At 36.4% G+C, this 25,362-nt stretch overlaps 1 protein-coding gene and 1 long non-coding RNA gene across 3 annotated transcripts in view; both read left to right on the top strand.

Moving 5' to 3' along the window:
• LOC129359070 (calsyntenin-2-like) overlaps positions 1 to 25,362 on the top strand; it is a 264,814-nt gene that overhangs the window by 93,723 nt on the left and 145,729 nt on the right. The window contains exon 2 of one of the 2 annotated variants that reach the window (XM_055028446.1): positions 12,122 to 12,244. In XM_055028446.1, coding sequence (XP_054884421.1) covers positions 12,122 to 12,244 — 123 coding nt within the window. Of the gene's footprint in view, positions 1 to 12,054; positions 12,245 to 25,362 lie in introns of those variants that run through there. The other variant, XM_055028445.1, reaches the window with a different exon arrangement.
• On the top strand, positions 7,413 to 9,399 carry LOC129359071 (uncharacterized). The gene is made up of 4 exons (XR_008605863.1): positions 7,413 to 7,507; positions 8,461 to 8,544; positions 9,112 to 9,202; positions 9,372 to 9,399. It is a non-coding gene; the product is annotated as an uncharacterized LOC129359071 (long non-coding RNA).

The following is a 25,362-nucleotide window of genomic DNA, read 5'->3' as shown; positions in this document are numbered from 1 at the left end:
TGGCCGAATAGAAGGTTCTGGCACCACAAGCCTCTGGAGGATCCTCCACCTTAAGGTTCCAAAGGCACCAGCAGCTTCAAATAACTGTTTGCTGTTTTGTAAGGGCATTTTAGCAGCTGCTCTCTTAACCCAATGAATCTGTCTAATAGAAACCTCATTATTCTTTGTTCTGAATCAACCACAAATTTCTTCACAGTACAATAACGTTTCAGTTTTTCTGAAATATCTAATGTTTTCATATCTTGTCATATGGGTCCGATGATTTTCATCAGCAGAGATCCTTTCTCTTTCCCATATTGCTTGAAACCTGTGGTCTGCTTAATATTGTGAAACATCCTTCTTTAGTAGATTTCCTTTAATCGAATACAAAAATTTTGTCATAAATAATGTGAGAATTATTATTTATTCGGTCTTTGTGTGTATATAATTAGATTTCAACTATATTTAAATTACTTTTATAGTTGGGAGTTTACTTTCCACTGAATGTCCTCCAAACACAGCTCAGAGCTGAAAGGACTGCAGAAGCAGACACAAAACAGGTCAGGGCGTCGCTGTCTGAAAGGAGCTACGATGGGCTCAATGTGACCCAGGAGGTTTGGCAGGAACACATTTTGCTTTGCTCTGTGCTCAGGCTAATAACCCTGCTTATATTCAGCTCAAGTCTTTCTCAGATTTATTTAGTCACCTTGAAGAGCATTTAAGTGTGTCTTCTGTTGACTTAATCGTTGCATTTAACTTTGCTGATGATTTAGTGGATAAACAAACTGGAATTCCTTCTACACCTGCTTAAATAAATTGCTGCAAATATGTGATTGAAAACATAACTATGCAATAAGGAATACCAAGAAAAGTATTGTTGCTATTTGTCTTCGTGGTTTGGAGAGACTTGTAAGAAAAGCAGCTGAAACACTTGTCAAAATGTTTATGAGGCTCAAACAAAGATTGTCAGTTTATTAAAGGACAAATCAGGTAGGGTCTTTAAACATGTTATACTGTTAGCATATTGAAGCTGCCCTACAGAACAGCCCTAGTTTACCTCAGATAAAAACAATATTTATGAATAAACAATTAGGAAAGGGGCAGGACAAAAAAATGAGACAAATAATTTAAAGGTAAAAAGCCCCACTCAAAAAAGCACAAAAGATTGTTGCCCATGTGTCAAAAATAGATCTTGGTGATCCCTGACATTTTTTGGAAGGTATTCTACAATGACAAAATAATGGAAATATTTTAGGAGCTGTTTATTCAGTTTCATTTATTATCAAACTAAAACAGCAAGTCAGATAAAAAAACGATGATAGATGACCTGGAGCTGCCTTGTATTGCCAAGACTTGTTTATGACACCTCAATTTCAGCAGTCTAACATTTGGGTAATGAAGCAGAATGACACAAAGAAAATGAAGATTTTGGTGTGGCTAACTGAATGCCTGGCCTTAAATGTGACTGAAGTGTGGCAGTGGCAGAGATTTGCAAATATCCCTTTCATAGGTTCCTTGAGGCTTTTTGAAGTGATGAGTGATGTGCTCCTGCACAGCCTCCCAAAAATGTCCAGAGCGTGACAGATATTATTGAATTTTTACTTGTTTTTATACAAAACAGTTTTTGAATATATTCCAGACTCCAAGAGCTCTCTTTAAGGCTTTCTAACCTTACGTCCAGACAGATTTAGTGAGGAGTGATCGTGTTATCCAGGACATGTTGCTGTGAAACATCATCTACTGCCTAGACATTGAGCTGTAGGTATGTCACGATGTTTTTGTAACTGTCATGCAGGAGTTTTCAGTCAGAGGCCTCTTTATTCTTGTTGCAAGACTGACTGCTACTGGAGATCGTTCCTGCCCGCAGCATTACCTCCCCTATGACTTTTTAAAGATACTTGAATGATGGGAGTTCGGAGTCTACAACGTTCTTTTTATTTTTAAAAATGCATTACTGCTCGTGTCAGCTACATTTTTATATTAAATGCATCAGCCTGTAGTTAAACAGATTTCAAGACCGAACTGGGGGATGCTACCTGTCTGGAGAAGTGATCTACTTGGAAGCTTTTAAATGTGATAAAGTTGTCTCCCTGCAGATGCTTCTTGTCAGCCTGCTCTCATAGGCACAAAGCCAGGACATACAGAGCATACAAGATTAGCATTTGCAAAGATCTCCAGGGTTTAAAGAAGACAGGGATCACTGCGATGATGGAGTGATGGAGAGCAAAGTAAAAGCAGAGACGAGCCCCCTCCTGGTACAGGGCAGAGCAGAGCTGTTTCTCGTTGATTCACAGTTACCCACTGACAATCGTCTCTGTGGCACTTTGAGCTGTGATGAGCTCCCAGATTCCAGTTTGCCTGTAATTGCATGCTGCTAGCAGTAATGCCTAGCTGTCTCTGCTACATTTACTTTTCATTATGCTGATGTATTCATCGCAGCCCCTTTTTCTTGACCTTATCAATCAGAGTTTAATTTCCTACAGACTTCTTTTTAATTACAACTGTTTCTCTTCCTCCCTGTGTCCCCTCAGGAGGTCTGTTCAGATTGCAGCATCAGCCTGGTTAGAGGTGGCGCTCACCAGCAGCACCGCGGTGGCACATTGTCGCCTGGTCAAAGATTAATCCACCGTTATAGTGCCTCTGCCATGTTCAGAACCTCAAGTCAAATCCACGCCTCTCAGCTTAATTGGCAATGAAATGGCGGGGCATAGGCCCACTAACCTGCAGCTCGCTGGAAAGGGCATCGCAGCTCCAGAATTCTCTTTCCAGCTGTCACACAAACTGATTATATTAGCCTGGACAGGGGTAATAACTATATTCCTGTGATTAATTTGATTTGATGCACAGAAATTATTGTCTGGCTTGTGACTCCGCTCGTTTGTAAAAATGCAAAACTAGGCAGATACTAAAATGTATGAATGATGCAATTTATTAATTTGGCAGCCACATGTTGGATAATATGGAACAGCTGAAGGGGTTAAGAATTGGAAGCGCAGCATTTTTATTCTGAAAATTAAGACAATTACCTAGGAATATGCAGGAATTTTTTAAATAGGAAAGTCTTGGTATTTTAGTACTGGCTCAGCTCAACACTGCCTTGTAAAATAATTCATACCCGCTGAATATATGAATAGATTATCAAGTTACAATCCCAAAATTTATTTTATGTGGATTATTATACAAAAGACTGACATGAAGTAGTGTATAATTGTAAAGTGTTATGAAATTATATGTGGTTCAATAACACTTACATATTAAAATATGAAGAAATTGTGGTGTATTTTTTCATTCCCAATTTTTGCTCCTATACCCAGAAATAAAATCTTTATAGGGTCAGAGTTATGCATAAAAAAAAAGAAATTCTTACTTTGATTTTAAAAACATGCATTACTTTTGGTACCCTGCCACATAATAGTGTAGTAAAATTCGTTGACATTTATGATTGTAATGTGAAAAAAAACTAGAAAATGTTGGTATGGATGCCTTAACTAGATAAAAATAGCAAATAAGCAAACACGGCAACTTAGTGCACTATGTTTACCCCCCACAGCCCCTGACTTGTTGCACACAGTTACGGTATATGTTAAGGTTTTGGCATGAACATGCAAAACTTGTTTAACACCTCAGCAGACCACGTTCACCCAGATAAATGCGAGGTTTCTCAAGACGGCAGTGAATTGACCTCCCTCCATTCGTAGGTTATCGTATGCCATTTACTGACTGCTTTTAGCAGCTGTACAAGTTGTGTACTTTTTGAAATTGGGGTCACTTGTCTTGGACTGAGTTTTTTTTTTATGCATTCATTCCATTAGAGTCTTTCTTGAAGGTAAAACAATAGATGAGCATCACAGGTATAAATCAAAACATGTAAAGGGCAACTATAAAATGATCAAATCTTTTTTTCAATCATGTGAGAAACAATTGTCAGAAGAGAAAAATAAAAGACGGATAAGAAAATGAACATTTTCTCATCAATTCATTTCAACCTGGAATGTAGGGTCTCAATATTTACCACATTGTAAATGTTTACATTTACATTTAGTGTGCTAAAGACATTTAGCAAAGAAAGCAAAGCTGAGAAGTGGAGTTCCTTTGAGTCTAACAGAAGAGAGTGATGTTACTTTGGTATTGATTAGAGGATTTATCAAGTTCAGTTTTGATTCAAGTTGCCGTGGTTTTCCATGTAGCTAATCACTTAATGTCATGGCATTAGCTTCGGGTTCAAACGTGATAACCTGCAGCAACGCTTCCACTGGGAATCTCGGCAACTGACGGTCTCCACCGATCATCCCACCCTCTCATTCTTGCCTCCTCGACCTCCAACGGCCAGACATTATTCTAAGACGAAAGGACAGATCATCCATTTTCCCGTAATGACTCAGGGCCAGGTCTCTGGCTGTCAGTGCATGAACCCAATTCTGTTCTCGAGGTTCTGCTACGTATGTCTTCCGGGTGACTGGTTGAGCTGTGGTTGTGGTTGTGGGGGTAGGGTTCACATGTGGGTGGGAGTTCATCTTGATGCCGTGGCGATTACCGGAGGCAGACTGCTTTATTGCTCTCATCACTCCTGATGAAAAATCATTTTATCCCACACACAAAGAGAGCAGCAAGGCTTTAAGCAGTGATTAGCTTGCAGTTGCAAAGCAGCTTGGTCATGCTGACTGATAACCCAGCAAAAGGGGGCGCTAATTATTGATGTTGAGTTTTCTGTCTGTGATTTTTCTCTTATGACATCTAAGAAAACAGGCCTTAAGATATACTTTGTTGTATTGAAGGTGGAATTGTTTTCAGAATATATTTCATAATTCAAAACACAACCTTCAGGTTCATCTGACACCACTAAATAGAGAGAAAGAGAGTCACATGAAGCATCACAGATTACAAGGTCAGTGGGAATCCTTGGCTGTGACTATGCTGAAAAGGCTCTTCAGTCCTCATGACTCCCAATTACTAAAAGTGCTCAATCTCATGGTGTGTTTTTCAAATTTAGTCAAACTTTGCTTTAAAGGAGAATTTCAGTTCACAATGGGCTTTTTTTTTTCTTTTGTATTTTGATCAACACTCACTGGCCACTTTGTTAAGTTGTTGCCAATCACATCAGAACACGTTTGTTAGGCAGACTGGTCTGGTATTTACAATCCTCACCTTAACTTAATCTTATCCTTATTTTATTTCACAAACAATCCTGAAAAGAGAAAGTAGTCATTGAGGAGTACTTGTGTGAAAACACTTTAATCGTAACCATACTATCCAGGCATTAGATTAAATAAATATCAAAAGAATAGTCATTACAGCTACAGAAAACTCTGAATAGACTACATTTTTATTTCTGAAGAAGGTGAGCGACAGCCGCAGAATACTGTAAAAACGGGATACAGTGTACACAGGTTCACCAGGCTATGTTCACCCAGCAGGTGAATGTAACTCAAATCGTCTTTTTTGCCGTTATGTGACTGTAGAAATACAGCCTTTATTTTCAGTTAATACATTCAGACGATAAAGTCTGTGGTGTAAAAGGCTTTGGCTTTTACACAACAAACAACAGGCATCCTGTTTAGTATCATGCTGTAACATGCTGCCTTTTGTGGCGTAGCTTTATCACCAAGACATTTTCCATCATTACATACTAAAAACTCATGATTATCCTCAGTGTTTTATCAAACTAATGAATATTAATCACTTCTTAATATACTAGCGAATGATCTGTGACTGTATTAGTGCTGTTAGTCACGCTTTCTTGGCTGTCCCTCATGAATATGGAGTTTTCCGGTGTTCATGTGATAAAATGTTTCTCAGGTTTCCCTGGCTCTGTGTTGTCATAAAATCACTGTCACAAAACATCTTTCTGAAGTCTGCAGTGTGGCGATCTATTGTGCTTACAATGGATATAAGGTAATTTGTGTAAGCAGCGCTATCAGTTATGAGGTTACACAAAAAACATTCAATTGACATCAGTAACTCACAGGCTTATCAGCTTTTTGTGATTACTAAAAGTTTTATTTACTGTCAATACAATCTTTAGAACAACTAAAATTAATAATCTAAAAGTAGTTTTTTTTTTTTTTACTTTCTGATTCATAACTGTTGAGGAAATGCGTTCCTTAACAATACTGCTTTATTGAGAGTTGCTGATATATGATTTTACTCAGTTCTCCTGAGTTTTCATTGTATCATTTTAATTTGATTGAAGTCTGGACTTTAACTCTTCCATTGCAGCACCTTGGTTCTTTTGCAGCCATTTTTTATGTAGTGTTGCTTCTGTGCTTGGGATCATTTTATTTTTTATGAATCAGTTTCAGCTAAGTCTTTGCTGTTGGGAAATGTGCATCTAGAATTATTTATTAATGTTATGGGTAGCTTGAATTTACCATCTTCAGATGTTAAAACCAGCTAAGCAAAGTTCAAATCATGAGCCATTCACTACCATGCTAAACTTGTGTGTGATAATATTATGCACTGTAAAAAAGGAACCTCAGGGGTTATCACATTAACAAAAGAATATCATGTACTGTTAACTAAATAATTCCATGTTTGAGCCAAAAACATGATACAATCATGTTGCATAAATAAGATATTCCACAACTTCAACGTTTATAAAATGTAATCATGTTGAGCGAACATGATTCATTATAGTCAGACCGATCCTATGCTGAAGACCACGAGTGAGATCACGCGATATCACGCAAGTTCACGCAAGATTACGAGAAATCACGGGATATCACGCGAGAATACGCGAGACAATCGGTTTTTTCTCGCAAATGGAATAAAATGTATTCAAGGTGAGATAACGTGATTCAATTACGTCAGCTAGATCTTCCGCCAAAAAAAAAAAAGAACGTCGGGGCGTATTACATTAACAAAAAAATATCATGTACCTTTCACACAATAATGTTGGGTTTGAAACGAAAACGTGATAAAATCATGTTGGATAAACAAGATATTCCACGACTTCACATTTATAAAATTGAATCATGTTGAGCTAACATGATTCATTATATTTAGACTGATATTGTGCTGATGACAACGAGTGAGATCACGGGATATCACGCGAGAAAACGCGAGACAATCGGTTTTTTCTCTCAACTGGACTAACGTGATTGAATGACGTTATCTCAACTTGAATACATCTAATTCCTCAAGCTCCCAGGCTTGAGGGTCCTGCGCAGTATCTTATATATATATATATATATATATATATATATATATATATATATATATATATAATATATATATATATATGTGTGTGTGTGTGTGTGTGTGTGTGTGTGTGTGTGTGTGTGTGTGTGTGTGTGTGTGTGTGTTTTTATTTTATTCAATATCAATATTTGTCAAAGTTAATCTAATAAAAAAAAAACACAGTGACGTCAGTTCCAAAGCGCTATAGTGTCAGACTAATCTCCCGCTGAAGAGAATCCAGAGACATCAAGAGATTACGGAAAATCACGCGAGATAACTGGCTTGCACCTTGTTGGGTTTTTTCAAGGGCAGAGGGGAGATTCCTGGCGTGCATCTACTTAATTTGAAGAAGGTAAGAGTCAAACTATTTTCATCTAAGTCCATATAAAAATATGTAACTTAAAATTTCTCTACCATCTGCACCATTTTCTACTTGTTCCATACTTGTGTCACATTATTTCATGTTCTGTAGATTAAGTCGGTTAGGTTAAGGCAGATAGCATTTTGTTTACATTTATCGCCGCACCATGTTAGGTACATTTTGTGCGAAAAAAGTCTGCAGAGCCATATGTAGTGTACAAAGCTGCTGCCAGTGACACAAATGGACCCCAGAAATGTCACAGTTTTGTTCCTCCTGAGCTCCCTGGAGGTTTAGAGGATTTTTAACACACGGATCTAACATCAGTCTATTTCTAACTATTTTAATTCTATTTCAGTAATGTTACTATGGAGGTAAATGTAGATACACACACACACTTTGGTACCTTTCTATCATCATCGAGATTCTTAATTAATTATGGTAATAAAAAGTCCTACATTTCAGTCGGTGAAACCTGCAGAAAGCATTGCTTTCTGAGCTTTGTTAAATGTTCCTAAAATACCTGTTAGTTATGGATTTCTAGTATATTTTGTCAGGCTAAAACTCTCAATGGATTATCCATTATTACAGACTTGAGCTTTCTATTTTTTTTCTTTAAAATACATATTCCTCTGCTGTAAAGATGTTGGGGTTTTTTGGACTCTTCTTTGTTGTCCCCAAATAATTGTAGCTCAGAAACAATATTGAAGTTCATTGGTTTAATTTTGAAATGTTGATGTTTTTTGTGTTGATTGTTTGTGCTCATTTTGACCTATGTTACTATTGCTTTCTGCCATGTTCAATTCACCATTGTTCTGCACATATGTGCTTGCATGTGTCCAGTGGTTATATTCATGAGCATTCAAGGGACTTGTACTAAAAGATACAACTCAGTTCAGTATGAATTGCATATTTTAATGGCTGAAAATATATCTGATCTCTTTCAGAACATCACCTGTCTGTAATCCACCTGCGTAAGTACTGGTCAAGGGGCTCATCGGCTATCAAGTTATAGATTTCAGTGGCTAATAGTAAGTTTTGCCAGATCTAAAGTGACTGAATGTAGTAGAGAGCTTATAAAGCTAGGGTTCAGCTAAACATTATTTGGCCAGTCTGTTTTATTTGTCTTTATTTGCGTGGGGATGTGGAAATGTAAGGAGTGTAGTCTCTTTCTGTCTCGTAGATATGACCTGTTAAAACATTTTACACTTAAACACCGGCATATGCGACGTTATCCATGCCCACAATAGACTGTCCATGTACTTGTAAGACATGGAATGCTTTGCATATTCATTTAAGTAGAAGGATATAGACTGTGTTGACCATTCTGTACTTTTCACATATTCTTTGGTGATATATTCATGTCTTTATTTAAACATCTAACAGCTTCAGTTAGATGTTTAAATGAGATGTTAAAACTCAATTTTAGTCATGGCATAATGAAGGGATACTAACAATTTTAAATATCTTTCAAATAGACTGCAAGCCACTGATCACTTTTGTTGTGACTTCCTTTGAATGTAGCTATGTTTCAAGTGTGTGAACCTATACTGCTGGAGTTTGAGATTGTTCTCATTGTTTTTGATCTGCATATTTAGGAAGACACTGCTGAGGTCAGACGAGAGTGCATCCTCAAAGGTCTGTGTGTACCTAAATGAAGATCCAGAGAAGCTGGTGAGGGAGTACATGGTATGTTAAATTCTCTTTGTGTTTACAATAGAACTCCTAAGAGTTGTTAAAATACTTTCACCAACTAAGGTCCATGAGTGACTCAATCAATGTCAGTCTAATTTATTTATTTAATTATATGTGAATTGCTCCCCCCCCCCCCCCCAATACCCTTCCATAACTCCCTTAGGACGTTGATGAATGTGCAGAAATGGCCAAGCCGAGACTGTCCTCGGAATCGTCATTTGAGCAGAGGGTGCAGAGGCTGCCGATGCACATCTGGATGTTGGGATTGTCCTGGAGGAGGTGGAAGTTATGAACAGCTTGGGCAGTGTATCTTCTGCAATAGTGATGCTGCTGGGACTAATCTACGCACTAAACTTGAGCTACCCTCAAGTTTAGTGCGTTCAGCACTCAACTTGCTCAGTAACTCAAGCATACCTTTGAAGTAATACAAGAAATAATAATGAAATTGGATGGAAAGAATATCAAAGAAAGCACAAGTTCTCAATATGAAACTCGCTGCTAAGTTGAGTAAGTTTCATATGGAAAATGAGTGTTTAAAGTCTGCAGTAGAAAAGATTTATATTGTTACAGTTCTCTAAGTTGAGCAACTATACTGACATGTTTTATGTTGTAAAGAATTGGCTGGGAAATGAAACTGTAACCTTTTTGTAGTTGTTTTTTTATTTCAATGTCCAACTCAGCTGTGTTTTGTGCTGTGTAAAAAAACGATGTATAGCAATTCTGAAAATACAATTGTGTTGTACCTTTTCTAATTGTTGAGTGTTCTTCCTACACTTTCACCTAGTGCTATCTTAAATGCTTGATTAACGCTTGAAAATATGTCTTTGAATTAACGTAATGAAATAATGAAAAGGATTTCCACATGATTAACTAGCTGTCTTTTTAGCATGAAGCATATTGTTGAGCTAACTTGCTTTTAGTGAGTTGGACCTACTGAATCAGGTAGTGTGAAGGTACCACTGTAAAATAAGGTGGTTTCAACTAGATTTACATTCATCTTAATGAAGTTACATCAATGATTTGGTCCTAAACATTGCAGATTAGTTGGGCTGGCTGTATTGCATTACACTGGTCACGCTATAGTAACTGAGTTAAAGGAACCTTTAAAAATATGTTGAGCCAACACATTCATTTGAATTTGAATAACCTTAATGAATGGAGTTGAGCCAACTCATTTGATTTACAATCATCCATTGCATTACCATAATTCTGGTTAAGCCAACATATTTGGTTTAAATTAGAACAACCTTAATGAATTATGTTTCGCCAACTCATTTTATTTATATAAGAATAACCACAATATATTACGTTGAGCCAACATGTTTGATTTGAATCACCCATTGAATCACCATTGTAACAAGTTGAGCCAACACATTTGCTTTACATTGGAATAATCTTAATAAATTAGGTTGACCTAACACATTTGCTTTAAATAGGAGTAACACAAGTACATGGTGCTGAAATAAAGCAAGTAATCAGGTGGAAATCCTTTCCATAATTTTTTATGTTCATCCAATGACTTTTTTTCAGTGTGTGTTTGGTTTGCAATTGTGGTACAATGCATTATTTTCTAACAGCTCTGCTTTGAGTTCATTGAAAATAATCTTGAGACCAATTTAAATTTTTTGGAAGCCAGTTATACTACCGTTATATTTTTTGTTAACCCCTTATCTAATATTTTCCTATTTGTACAAAGATCTGACTTGCTAACTAATGTCTATTAAATCTAAGATGAGTTTTATACAGTTGCTTAGGAATAAGTATTAGGTTGAATTTCCTAGACAGCCTCAAGACAGTACTTGGTTTCTGACAATTAGTAGAACGTTCAACAGGCTTAATTTGATTAAGAAGTATTTCTGAGCTTTGAGTAGTCATGTTTTTTTTACCAATTTGATTACAGTATATATTTCCTCCTTTTACAGCTGCAGTTACCTGTTCATTTCCATTTGAAGTGACTAAAATAATTCTAGAAATTTAAATGTTAAGTTGAATAAAATTTAGATCTGTGAACACAGATCTAAATCACAAAAGGAAGTGTTATTAGTTAAATACAAATAAGATTAACCATATAATTATGTATAAGTTTTGTGACTGGTATCTGGGCAGTGACTTGGTCCATATATTTAAGCTAAACGAAAGTAACATAATTCAGGAGTAACATGCAGTAGCAGGTACTGTGCAGCAGGGCAAGTTGGTTTTTTTATACTTTCACTGTCCCATTGAAAGTGGAGGATGTTTTGTGACTTTTGTTCTTCTAAATTATTCGAAACCGCATATTTTAGCACTGGCGTTGATTTTACTGACATCCAGTGCACAGCTGAAGTGGTCTGTAACAATTGCTGCTTGATTTAAACCTAGAGAGAGCCCACTTCTTATTTTTTTCTGTCATTGAAAGGGGAGTAATTATTGTTTTTGTGCTTTCATCCTGAATCTCAGGGGAACCAAAATTACAGCTTTGCTTTGTCATTTCTGATTCTTCAACTCACCTGACATTCACAGAGTCAATTTGTTATTTGATTTTTCTCTTTCTTCTTTACTGGTCAAGTATAGTAACATCATAGAAGTGAAAATATTCCCTGTTTGTTCTCTTTATGTTTGTTTCTGCGTTGAATGAAAGACGGTGGATAAGTGGCTAGTGTTTGTTCAACAACGCACATGCCAAAGACTGATAAAGTGCCCTAAAACATTAAGCCTTTTAGTATTTATACTACGTTATGTCCTTAAATTCTGGAATCAATTACTTTGAAATATTACAAAATTTTCATTTAAAACAGAGAAGGAACTCTAAAGAGAGACAAAAAAATACACCCTTCTAAGATCAATGAAGCTGAGATAAGTTGAGTGCAATGAAACTATTGATCTGTGTTAATTTGTGTTTTCTTAAGGCTAATTCTTTCCTTTCTGTGTCCACAGTGAACAAACACAAGCCCTGGATAGAGACATCATACCATGGAGTGATAACTGAAAACACTGATGTTGTTCTGTTGGACCCTCCACTGGTTGCCCTGGATAAAGACGCCCCCATCCCTTATGCAGGTAGGCTACATTTCACCATCAACTCGGCAACATGGCCTGACTGGCATCCACTAGAGGCCAGTCAACAATGACTGAAAAGTTAATGCTCACACAGAAGCATCAGTGCTGTTTCTTTTTTCACACCAGAGATATAAGTCACATAAAGCTGTCGTGTGAAATACCTGAAGGAAATACCTCATATACTTTTTGTTTGTTTTACATTGGAGTGTACTGATTTAATTTTAATCCAATAGTTCTGAGGAGTCACCACATGCAGGACTCTTTTTTTTTTTTCATTTTCTTTTTTTTTTTCCTATGTAATGTTGCCCATATAAGCCCCTCTGGTGATTGAGGAAAAAAACCCTTGTATAACCGGATTAGATTCTTCTCACTTTGTGGCCATTCCAGCTCATCTAAAGGGTGCCAACTTTTGCGGGGGACGCCTGCTGGAGGCTACTGGCTTGCCCAGTCGTTCCCTTCTCCTGCCAATCCGCTAATGTGGCCAGGGCCACGGCAGGGGGCTGTTGCCCACTCACAGAGACCCTCAAGCTTAGCTGGCTGGAAGAACGAATTAATGGTTGAAGTGGAGGAGAGAGTGTGTACTGTGCACGCAAATGTGAATGTGTGCATGCTTGTGAGAACATGTTTAGCATTGGTTAGAAATGTGCACATGCATATATATAAATATATGTATGTGACTGTGATTGTGTGTGCGTTGAGGCCGGAGGGGCTTGCTGGCATAGCCACCCCACAGGGAGAAAGGGAGAGAATGATGAGGTCGGTGGGAGTAGCTGGCTGACCAGTACATACCCTCTAGCTCTCAATAGACTGATGGCTACACATGGAGATGGTACGTGCACCTGCATGCATGGCTTCACACAAGCATTTTGCTACACACTCAGATCAGGCTTTGCATGTAGACATCCCTGGAATTCCAAAGTGAAAGCACCGGGAGAGATTCCTCCCAGAAATATTAATAGGGACAGACCAGGGTTACCTGTTGCTTAGCACTGAGTCTCTTCTTTCTTTCTTGCTATGGTAATTAGGTATCTCTTTCCACTCTCTTGGTTTCATCGCATCATAACTTCACAAATATTTCACCTACCTCTTTGTATATTTCCCAGCAACCCCAAGAACCTAAACAATATTGCTTTTGCATCTTTTTTTGAGCTAATACAGTTCTGAATTTTATGGACAGAGTTACCCAGTAATTAGCTGGATAAAGTCCATCTGTTTTTTTATGAGATTGTAGAATTACAAGTCTGTGTACAGGTAGTATTTGAGCCTTTTTAATTAGGTCAGACAAATTTTCATTAGGGTAATGCTCCAATATGGAGATACAAAGCCGGACTAGTAACAATTTGCTTGAAGCACTGGGCCGGTCGTCAGTGGTGGACAAAAAAAGCCTGCAAGCTCCCACTAATGCTATAAGCTATTAAAACGTATAATATTCCAGATAGTGTGTCAATCACATTTTTTTACTTTATGGTGAGCTGTGTCTTACAAAAATATTCACACTGCTTCCAACCTCACAAATTTTGTGACCTGACAATCACAAATCCCAGAGAATTTGGGATAATTTTATGTTGTAGACCACTGCAAAAGATTTCAAAGCAGAAAAATTATTATCCATGCTTTTTTTTTTTTTGTTTTCTTATGTTTTACAAATATAGTTGCATTTTTTTTTCAAACTAGACCATTCCTCCCAAACACCCAATAAACTTGCATTGCAGTTACAGCTTCCTTTCTTGGGGGACTTCCCCAATGTCATTGTGGTGCTGCAGAGGCCGGTCAACTGACACGACCCAGCAACATTTGGAGCCTTAAGGATCTCCAGGCAAATCTCAACAGGTGTATTAATAGTAATAATAGACACAGGCAGACTGTATGTACAAGCTTGATGACAGTTGTTTGCTCTCTCATCTTTTTAGAGGTATCCAAATAAAGGGGGTTTTCTTTGTAAAAAATATGAAATACTATGCATTACTTTCATTTCACCTCACAGTGACTGCTTGTGGTACTTTATGTTTTTGGTCTGTCACAACATTATCAGATGCACTGGTGTGTGTAATTATGTGACATATCAAAAAATGTATGAATGCTTTTGAGAGACACTGCATTTATTCTTAAAAAAATTCTGTAACTTTAGACACATTGACTGTACGATCAACAGGTAGTTCAGATTAATTCAGAGAGAAAATCCCACTAAGTCGGCACAATTCCACAGAGTTTCCCTGTTCTTCTTTTACATCACTCTGAACCTGTCCAACATTCCTCTGGGGCTGCTGGGCAGTCACTGATCTGGAACAACAGAAATTGTGGCAGAGCTATGTCTGAAACTTGACGAAAACTGACACCACCTTGACTGTGGCCCCAAATCAACTCTCCACCTTCAGAATTACCTACTCAGGACTTCAGGAAGAGTGAAGGGCATCTGTCTGCTCTAAACACTTATTTTATGCATGTCTATGTCTGACAATGTGCAGTCAGTTTGCTCTAACAAACAAAAGTAAATAGCTTAAAAAAAACAAGAGTTTAGATATTGGGTCTTTATGTTAAACTGACAGAATAGCTTGTTTTCAGTTAGGTTGTGGTTACCGCAAGCAATAGAAACCCTTCACAGCTTCTGTCTAGACTAAAGATATCCATAATTTTATTAGTTGACAAGCACCTATGCAAATTCAGTCAATCATTCTTCTGGATTTTTCCACCTCAGTGACAAGTGTACACAAGGGTGATGCTGAAGCCTCTGAAAGGTGAAAAGAACCAGAAAAACACTATAGCTCTGTAATAATGTGCACAAACAAGTCAGGGAAGGCTGCATGGAACAAAAATATGGGCTCTGAATCAGTTCAGCTCAACCAATTATCTCAGTACCTCGGCTCCCTCTTCATGCTGTGATTCAGTCTTAGTTTCTCGTTTTCATGCTCGGTCTGACTTAAATAAATGTTATGCCTGTTGTCAGTGGTGCATGCCCAACTCTTTCTGCCTTACCTGCAGGCAGAAAGAATTACTGGAATTTACTAAAATATATTACCTTTGGTTGACAGAAATATTTTTATTATTGGAAAACAGCAGATAAAACCTGTTTGTCTGTATGATTCTGAATATTTTTATATCTTCAAATTCCCAGGCCATGAATGTCAGTTATTTGGAGATTTTTTAAACAGACCCAAAGCTTTATTACTGATCATTCTTCATCAAAAGTATTGTTTTAAATTATTTTTACAACATTTTTGTGTGTGTGTGTGTGTTTTTTTTTTTTTTGTTTGTTTGTTTCTTTGCAATAGAAGACTTTCCATTAATATTATTAATATTATTTTTATTTGCATCTACAACCCTGTACATTTGGGATGGTTGTCTCAGGCTTGCAAGCTTTTCCTCTAAATGTAACAAGATATTGTGCTTGAAAACTTCAGTTGTAGTTTAAACACACCACAGGACACGTCTCCAAAATGATTTTCTTTGTCTCTGAGCACATTTCTAAATTGAAATCTTTGTTTCTTTGTGTCTCCTCTTTGAGTGGCCTATTAGTTCATATGAGTCCAGGACTCATTCATACTCATTTTTCCTAAAAATCTAAATTTATAATAGATAAATTCATAAAAGTAGATGTAATAAATCCATGTTAGGACACATAAAAATACAAGAAAGATGATTCTAAAGAACAGTTCAGCACCAAATTACTCATATCCCTGACACATCTACCAAAAACATAGCTTTCATTTGACTAAAACATGTAAACATAGGGAAAAAAATCTTGATTCCAAAACATTTGTGTTAGGGGAAATGAGATAATAAGAAGTTTTGTTCAAGGAACAAAAATACTCATAGTCAAAGTGCTGAATATCCAATGTTCTTGAAAGAGATAAATGATGCATTTGGTGTTTTGAGCTGCGTTTTCCATGCAGTTTTGGCTGTAAGTACATTTAAATCTATAAATATAAATATTCTGAGTTATTTAGTTTGATAATATGCAAGACCAATATCCATGCAGCTGATTGATTTGAACTGGTTTTGTTTAGATGATATGTGGAGTGTCACTGTTCAGAGAAAGCTTGCAAAGTGCTGCGTTTGCCAGGTTAATCGGCAAGAGTTTTGCTAAGTGTTGGTATTTGGCACAGGTCAAATGATTGTCAGTCACTTCTAATATTCTATCGCCAACATGCCTATTGACACTGACAGCTTTTCATTTTCTTGCAGGGAAACTTATTGTTAATGTGTCAATCCCTCAGTTTCACTGGTCCCCAGAGCCCTGTGGTTTTTGCTTGGACAAGCAAGCAAATGTCTCACCACTGACCCACAAACCGCATACTCTATGCTCTGTCAGCAATGCTTGGAAAGATTCAAAGTCCCCAAATCACCCTCACACACACACACACACACACACACACCCACACACCCACACACACACACACACCCACACACACACACACACCCACACACACACACACACACACACACCCACACACACACACGCAAGTTTGTATTTCTACCCATATTAAGACTTTGTATTGACTTAAATTTATTTCAGTAACTAAATTTATGCCTAACCCAGACAGTTTTAACTCTGAACCTAACCCTGAACTCTAAACAATGGGATCAATAGTTTTAGGACCGGGCTTTGGTCAGTATAAGGCACAATGTTAGTAAATATGCCAGAAATGGTCCAAAATAGGATACTGAGATGTATTCTAACCCTTGCTTTTTTTTAAATAATCAGAGCTGTTCTTGTGCGATTGCATTTGAAAACAAAAAACAGTCTCTAATTTGAGTCTTATCTGCTTTACTAAAATGAGCCTCTGAACACAAAGAAATCAATTATTTCCTGTCTTTGGAGAATCCATATATATATATATATATATATATTATATATATATATATATATATATATATATATATATATATATATATATATATATATATATATATATATTATATATATATATATATATATATATATATATATTCACTACAGGTAAGCACAGGGCATCATAATATTGCTGTGATTAAATAGATCTTACTGTGTAATTGGGAGAGACATGTCAAGGTAATTATAAAAAGTATGCTGTATCATTCACACAGTGTCAATGAGCTCCACACAATATGTTAATGGAGAACTAAAGTGGTATTAATGATAAGATAAAAAAAATGGTTTAGTGCAGCAGTACTCAAAATGTGCTTTAAAATCGATTCGTTAAGCTTCTTATGTTTCAAGAGTTGCGCTGCTGATGGCAGCTTGTTGGAGTCGCTCAGTTAGTTCTTATTTGTTGTTTAAGTAGACTTTTAGTCATTATTCTCAGTTGTCAATGGGTGACAGGCGGGGTACACCCTGGAAGGTGATTAGTCCATCTAGGACATGATACTGTGAAATTGTTGTACATCAACAATCTCTTCGGATTCGATGAAAGACTGACTGCTACTGGAGATTCTTCCTGCCAACAGCATCACTATCCACAAAAAGTATTTGAAGATACTTTGATAATTCTAGTTATGACAACAGTTAATTCCCCTTTGCGATAAATAAAATATTTCTGAATAGAATTTTTGGGTTATTTCGGACCATTTAACTCCTTTGTTCTTTGCCTGACCTGTCAGTTTAAGTGGACAGGTGTGTATTTGGTGGCTTACAGTTGTGTGATACTCTTTCCGTTTTCAGAAGCTGGATTTGACATTACTCAATGAGGTGTTCAAAACTTAAGTTTTCTCAGAAAATATTATCCCTTTTTTAAAGTTCCCTGACATCTTTTTTCCTGACCTGTCTGCTATGTTCCCTGTACTTGGTGATCTTGTTTGTTCCCTAAAAAAATATTGCTTCAACAGAACAGCTTTATTAGCACTGAGGATATGTGTAGACTCAATTGAATTCAAATAATTTGTCCTTGAGGGGCAATTTCAAGGCACTTAAGTAGCACAAATGGACTCAGAAGTGAAAGCTCATGAAATAAAATGAAGAAAATTTACACATAATAAACACATACATTCATAGGAAGTAAAAAGTGCAGCGGGATTTTTTTGATTGTGAAGTGTGAAGTAATTTGTAGCCTAAGTGCAGCAATGTAGCGAGAGGTCATAGTTGGGTTGGAACGGTCAGCTGGCCCCAGGCCAATGACATCATCATAAGAGAAATGCTGAAGGCAATTAGTTGATATGAAGGTTATCGTTCAAGACTATATGGGTAGATATAAATGCATTCCACTCTCTTTTAGAACAAGCAGTTGATTCTAAAAGGGAAATATTTTTTAACTTTCTCTGTTTCTTAAAAACATATTCTCCCAGTTGAAAGCTGGAGATAATTTGATTAAAACTGAGCAGGCTGTGGTGTGTTTGCAAAGCGATATTCCGTATAAAAGTTGGTTTAATCACAAGTCAGGCAAATGCCCTAAATCCATGTGTTCTTTGATTTGCCTGAGTTGACCTCAGCACCGCTCCCTTCCCCTATTTCAGCTGTTTTGCTTTCGGTTCGACCTGGAACCTTCTTTTTTTCACCCTCCTTCCTGTGTGCTCACACTCCTCTCCTATCGCGCTCAGATAATTTCCGCCTGTCGGATTTTATCCAGATCGTTTGAGTTCAGAGACACGAGTGACATTCTTCATCTTTCGTAACACTGCAGACTGTTCGAAGTGTTGCATCATGTTTCTGCAAATGGCTGATATTTTTAGTTGCACAACAAAATTTTATTACATCTATTTTTGAATTTTTTTTTATGAGAAATCAGGAGCAAACAGATGACTCTGACAACAAGGGGGTTACTAACTGCAAACACAGCATCCCTGTTTAGTCAGACTCAAGCACAGTATTATTCAGTGATGCTGCTATTCATGCAAATTTGTTTTCAGCAGACTTTTGAGCTGATAAGCGCAGACAGCATAATAACTATCTTCCTTCTGGCATTCAGAGTGCCTTATTCTTTGACTTCAACACAATGGAACTATCACTCTGCCATTGTTCACATGCTCAATTATTAATGAAGTACTGAATTGCAATCTGCTCCTTCAGTGAACCACGCAGATGAGGGAAATAGTCTTTGTAATGAGTTAGGCTTTTTTCATGCTTTTTACTTTTTTTTGTCTTTTGATGAGTTTCACAGCGGTCATGCTGACTTGCAGCAATTTCTTTGTTCCTTTAAAAGATGGCAAAAAAAGCTTGTTTTCAGTTTTCTTGAATACCATTTTTAGTTTCAAGCTGACATTCTCCTCATCCAAAGTTGTTATGTGATAGGCTGGCTTTTCAAAACTGTAGCAATGCTGTCTTCACATGATTTTTTGAAGCTTTGCTCTGATCCGCCCTTATTTCTGGAGCAGGATATTGGCTCTGTTGAGGTGCCATTCCGATGAGAACTGCTCTAAAACTTCAAATATGGATCCTGATTTACTGTGTTAGGATGTAGAAGTGTATGTCACGAACAAGTTCTTGTAATACCTGAATCACCAAAATATCTATTATACATCTTTTATGGCAATGACTTAAATGACGGATAATGGTCCTCCAAATGGGATTTGGTTCCATAACTCAAACTTTTTTCTGCATGCATAACTCTTTCTCTTTTTGCACCTTTTCTATCTAAGCCTTGCTAATCAAGCCCATCAGTTCAAAAAAATTGTAAAAAAAAAAAAAAAAGTCAACAAAAATGTTTTCATCAGTCGTGTGCAGTGATGTCAGTAACGTGTTACTTAGTAACTAATATAAATTTTTTTTTATTGCAGACCCTATTTGTATGAAATAATCATAACCGCAAATACTCTTTTAGTTCTGCTGGTTGCTGCCAGGTGCCCATTAAAATCAGAATTATGAATTTAGAAAATTTCTAATTCTTTTTAGTTTGTTTGTCTTATTTTTTAGATTTTTATAGAACTGTCTTGACTGAATAGCTTTATGTGACTTTAATGGAAACTGTGAAATTAAGTGGGATTCTAATGATCAACATTTCACAGAGGAAAATAACACATGAACATTTGGTGTGAATTTTGTAAACAGTATACTCTGCTAAAACTATGTCTAGTAAGAAATAAATATAGCAAGACTAGAAAATGTTTCTTACACCCACACTGTAGTTTCATAGAAACTGACAAATAACCTCCACACTTGGTTAAATGTGTGATTACTTTAATTGTACTGGGTGATTCCTACTACACTGAAAATATGTGGTCATACTGCGACTTGAATGACCTAAAATAATGTTGCATGCAGGGTTGGCATTTCAGAAGGATATAAATATAGCTACAAATGTTAAAAATATCAAAGCTAATAGAGAGCTGTTTCTATCTTTTACAAACCATCTGTTGATAGGTGCACAGACTGAAAAAATGATTTAGTTTTGAATCTCATACGGTTCATTTACAGAACACTCAATAACAATATTACATAAAGGTTTTAACTGAAAATTTATTATCTCTATGTACATGAAACAATTTGCAAAGACTTAAATCAAATCAAAAGACAACTAATTATCTCTGGTTAGCTTTATGAACACACATGTAGGGGTTGTACGTGTTTCCTATATGAAGTATGTATTACATCTTTGAACATCTGTTGCAACTTTTTCCAGAGTAAACAAAAGTACATAATGTCTGATGAAGAAATGTGGACAACAAAACACAGTAAAAAAGCAAAAAACACAAAAGTCATTATATTCATGTGGAAATATAATGACTTCTCAAAAAATTAATTGTGAGAAGTTTTTTTATCTTTCATCTGTCAGAAATGTTAGTCTTTTATATCTGCTACAATTGTAAGATGTGCTGAAATGTGAAATCAAATCTAAGCAAAAAATACATTTTACAAAGGAAGTTATATGTATGCTGACTACATATTATTTTTTTTGTTTCTTCTCATCTCATCATTCATTAATCTAGTTTTCTATTTTTTTGTCAGTCAGTTGAGACATCTTTGTACTTCAGTGTGTGATATTTTTTCATATTAAGTTTCATTTTATCATTCAGCAGTGACAATTTAAGATCAATACATTGTTCCTTGCAAAGCATTATGAAAAACGTTGGTCAGATTTACTTGAACTCAGCCATATAGTCCGGCTCTAGATTTTTGTGGAGGAATGCGGAAAAATTTGTGGCAATCATCACAAGGGCAGTTTTTTTTTTTTTTTTTTTTTTACTTTCAGTTGATTTACCTTTCTCCTAATTTATTTTTTGAAATTCTTTCATTGCATTCAGAGACTTATTGCACTGTTTTCACACAAGGGTAAGATATTGTGAGTCACACTGAATAAAAAAGCAGCGAACTGTCATTATTAAACATTACCTAAGAGATCACAGAATAATAAACTTCAAAGCCAAATGGAAAATGTGGTGGTGATGGAAATATAACACAAAGTTGGTGCTATGAGTACAATAATAAATCCCCTTCCACATATATGTAATAATTTTTTATGTTGTTGGTCCTGGAGCTTTCTGTTTCACCGAACAAAGTTTGGCAGATTGTCATTTCACAAAATGTTATGTACCATTAATCACAAGGTTGCATGATCAGCCCAGAAATCAATTACTCCCTTGTACACCATTCTTTCAAACGAAATGAATGGCATGAATTTTTAAAGTCAACATGAAGAATTGAAGATTTATGCACTCTTGACACGCGAGGGAGCAGCAGCATAAACTTTGAGGCCAACGTTATCTTGTTCTGGCTCAGGGTTTCATCTCTGTATCCTTGTTTTATCTTCTTTCTCCTACATGCCATCTTCTCTAATATCTTCTCAGCATGTTCATATACATGTGAATCAAAGACTCCTTTAAGTGAGCAGGGGGAGGGGAGGCTGTACAAATGATTGCTTAAGAAAATATGAAAGAGTCGATGATGAATAGAACATCTTGCAGATACTTATGTCAGGAAGGCATGGAATGGACATTCACTGTAATATTCGTGGATTTATTTTAAAATTAGCTTTTAAATCAATGTGTAACATTCACATTGATCAGACATAATATTATTATTCCTGATTGTGTGTTGCCAAAACACCCTTAGCCCACATACTATTCAACACACACATAATCCCACCTAAGAAGAATTTATAGAGACCACAGTTAACCCGACACTTTTTTTTTTGTGGACAAACTGGAGTACCCAGACAAAACCTAAAGATACAAGGGTACGCAAAATGGTAAAAAGCTAAAAAAAAATTATTTTGATGATGCATTTACATTTTAAAGTTAAGAGCCAAGGCAAAGGGACTAAAGCAAACATGCCACTGCAGGTTGATGACTCCTGCACTATGCACACTTGCATCTTTCAAATCAAATAATTTCACTTATCAACTTTCCAAACAAAATCATTTCTCTGTGTGCTCATATTATTTTTATTGAATGTAAAAGTTAGATTGTAAAAATTGATTGAGGTCATATAATTTATTGAAATGATCTGATGTTTTTAAATAAGTTAATATTATGCAAAGACATGACAAGAAAATATCAGGTGTAATTAACTCAATTGGGATGTCTAACAACATCCAGGAGGCTTCATATCAAGGTTTTTTAGCTGAAAGGAGAATACATTATATATGCCTGGTTCATATTACATGAGCAGGTTTCATTTTCCATTTCTCGATAAAGTACTCTCACTAAAATATGGACCTTCATAGTTCAACAAGGCTTTGCTCTTTCAGAAAACACATGCCACAAGTTTATGGAATATGGATGTATTATAACTAATGTAATGATCATGAATTGCAATTTATCTGTGCAGAGTCTCAAACTTAGGCTTGCATTTGGACACACCGCATGGATACACAAAACCCTATTCCAGGCTGAAAAAGATATATTCTTGTAACATGATAAACCATGACAAAATATACTTATCTGACAGAATGGGGACATAGAATCTCTTGAGGGACAGACAATGCCAGCTCCACCGTTATGATCATACAGGCTTTAAGAAGGTACAAACAAAATGAGTCACTTGGCAGTTTAGTGATCTGCATGAAAAGGAAGTTATTGAGTATGCAGAGAAAAAAAATAACTTAAGTGTTGATCTGAAAATGAGGGTGGTCCTCTGTGGCAGCACGTATAGATGCTGCTGTAGGTGGAACATGAAGTGAAGTGTTTGCAAGATTGCTGAAAATTCTAAGTACAAAATTGGTCACCAAAATTTAATCTGCTTCGCAGCTCTAGTCGTTCCATGAGGTTGACGATGCCAGGCTGCTTGTGACAGTCCAATTAAATACATTTGCATATCGAGAGGCTTAAATTATTGTCATCTGCTGGAGCATAAAATAGAGGTGCAACTCAAGAGGAGGCTGTAGTGATCTGCACTTGTAAACAATAGAAACTATTGAAACAGAAACAGAAAACAGTCTCTTTTTCTAAACGGTGTCTTGCAGAAATGTTTAATACCCCTTAAAATTTTCCGTATTTTGTGATGTCACAGCCACATAGGAAACAATGTTGTTTTTTTTTCCCCTTTCTCCTCCTTTAGTCTTTTGATTCTTAATACATTTGGTGCAAGTTTTTGAATAACTAGAGTTAGGCTACGGGCAATTTAATTTCAGCATTTGTATGAATGGATCGACAAATTATTGAAGATACGCTCGTTGGGTGACACCAAAATTGAAGTTTTTCACCTACATCTAAGATGCTATGTGTGGTGAAACACTAACCACACCATCATCCTCACAATGACACATGATCATGGCAGCATCATCCTTGAACATCTGTTGAGGTCATTATGTTTCTCGGCAGAGACCCAATAGTCAGTCATTGATGAGTGGATATGAATAAAGAAAAAAAAAAATGACTTGAGTCTGGGGAAAATGTTTAACTCCAAGTACATAGTAGAATACTCGAATACATTAAAATAGATTTTCACAGATACTCTTCGTACAAGTTGAGTTAGCCTAAGCCATTTTTTATTAAAGACTGGACACCAATATTCAGTCTCCAGTGGAAATATCTCCACAAAATCTTACATCCTACAAAAAGAATATCTGTTTTTTTTCCTATTATTTTTCTAATTTTTATATTTTTTTTTGTAATTTTTGAAAACTGTTTATTTCCTTCCACTTCATAATTATTTTCTGATTTTGTAATGATTCAAGTACAAACTGGACCCAAAACTCAGACCACTAAAAGGAACAATTAAATATTTTTTCTTCATAATTAGGAAAATTAACAGCTTATTTCTTGGATTTGCTTTCTGGTCATACTCTGTACATCAAACAGAATGTGAAGTTGCGCAAATGAAAAAAAAAAAACAGAACATGTTGCCAAGACAGGATGTGGATTACCTGTCTGAGGTGGTTATCTAGGAACATCTTTTATAGGGAACCAGGATCCTTGAAGATTCAACTGCAGAGGAAAACAGTTTGAGTTTTTACTGCCGATTGTTTCACCCACAGGAGCATATTGAAGAGATAAATTTATATGCTGGAAACCTGAAACTATGGAGTCGTGGAGGAGAAATTCTGCTTGCTGGTTAGGTTGATAAACATACACAGATCTGTTTCTTGGGACAAATACTGGAAGAATCAATGGTTATAGAGTTCAAGTCAGTAACAGGGTAGGCTGAGATAACAGGGTAGGCTGAGATGGCCGAACAGAACCAGAATTTATGAGAAAATTGAGTCTCAGTACATAAGGTTAAAGTCAAATCTAGAATCAGAATCAGAATCACAAAAGAGATGAGGATCAGGGAAAGTCAGTGGTCAGGTGGCAGAAGACACATCAAGTTTGCAAACAGAGGACCTGGACGTGGACCGCTCGAAGGCTGCTTGATCCAAGTCAGTGAAGACTCGGTTTAAGCAAGTATCAGAAAGTTCAGCACAGGTGGGAGGAATCAGCGACCAGCAACCAGCAGGAGCAGATTAGAGGAGCAGCATGAAACATAGCAGGAAATCCTGACACCTTTGTTTTATCTCATCATATTACCCCCCACCCCCAAAAAAACAAAAACAAAAAAAAAACATTGAAGTGTATAGCTACACTGTTACAATATTTGGAAATTATCAAGGAACATAAACATTTTGCACAAAATAATATGATTTTTAAAATCAGTCTCTGATTTGTCTTGCTTTCATTCAAAGACCACATTTTCCCAATAAGCTCTTGGTTTCTTTATCCTGCTAAGTCCCTGAATTTTACAACCTCCTTTTTCAAGCACCATTACTAAAGTTTTAAATTGTTAAAAGCAGAGA

The sequence above is a fragment of the Poeciliopsis prolifica genome, unplaced genomic scaffold (assembly GCF_027474105.1).
Source record: "Poeciliopsis prolifica strain line A6 unplaced genomic scaffold, Auburn_PproV2 SCAFFOLD004, whole genome shotgun sequence".
Taxonomy (NCBI): Eukaryota; Metazoa; Chordata; class Actinopteri; order Cyprinodontiformes; family Poeciliidae; genus Poeciliopsis; species Poeciliopsis prolifica.
This window is presented reverse-complemented; position numbering and strand designations above follow the sequence as displayed.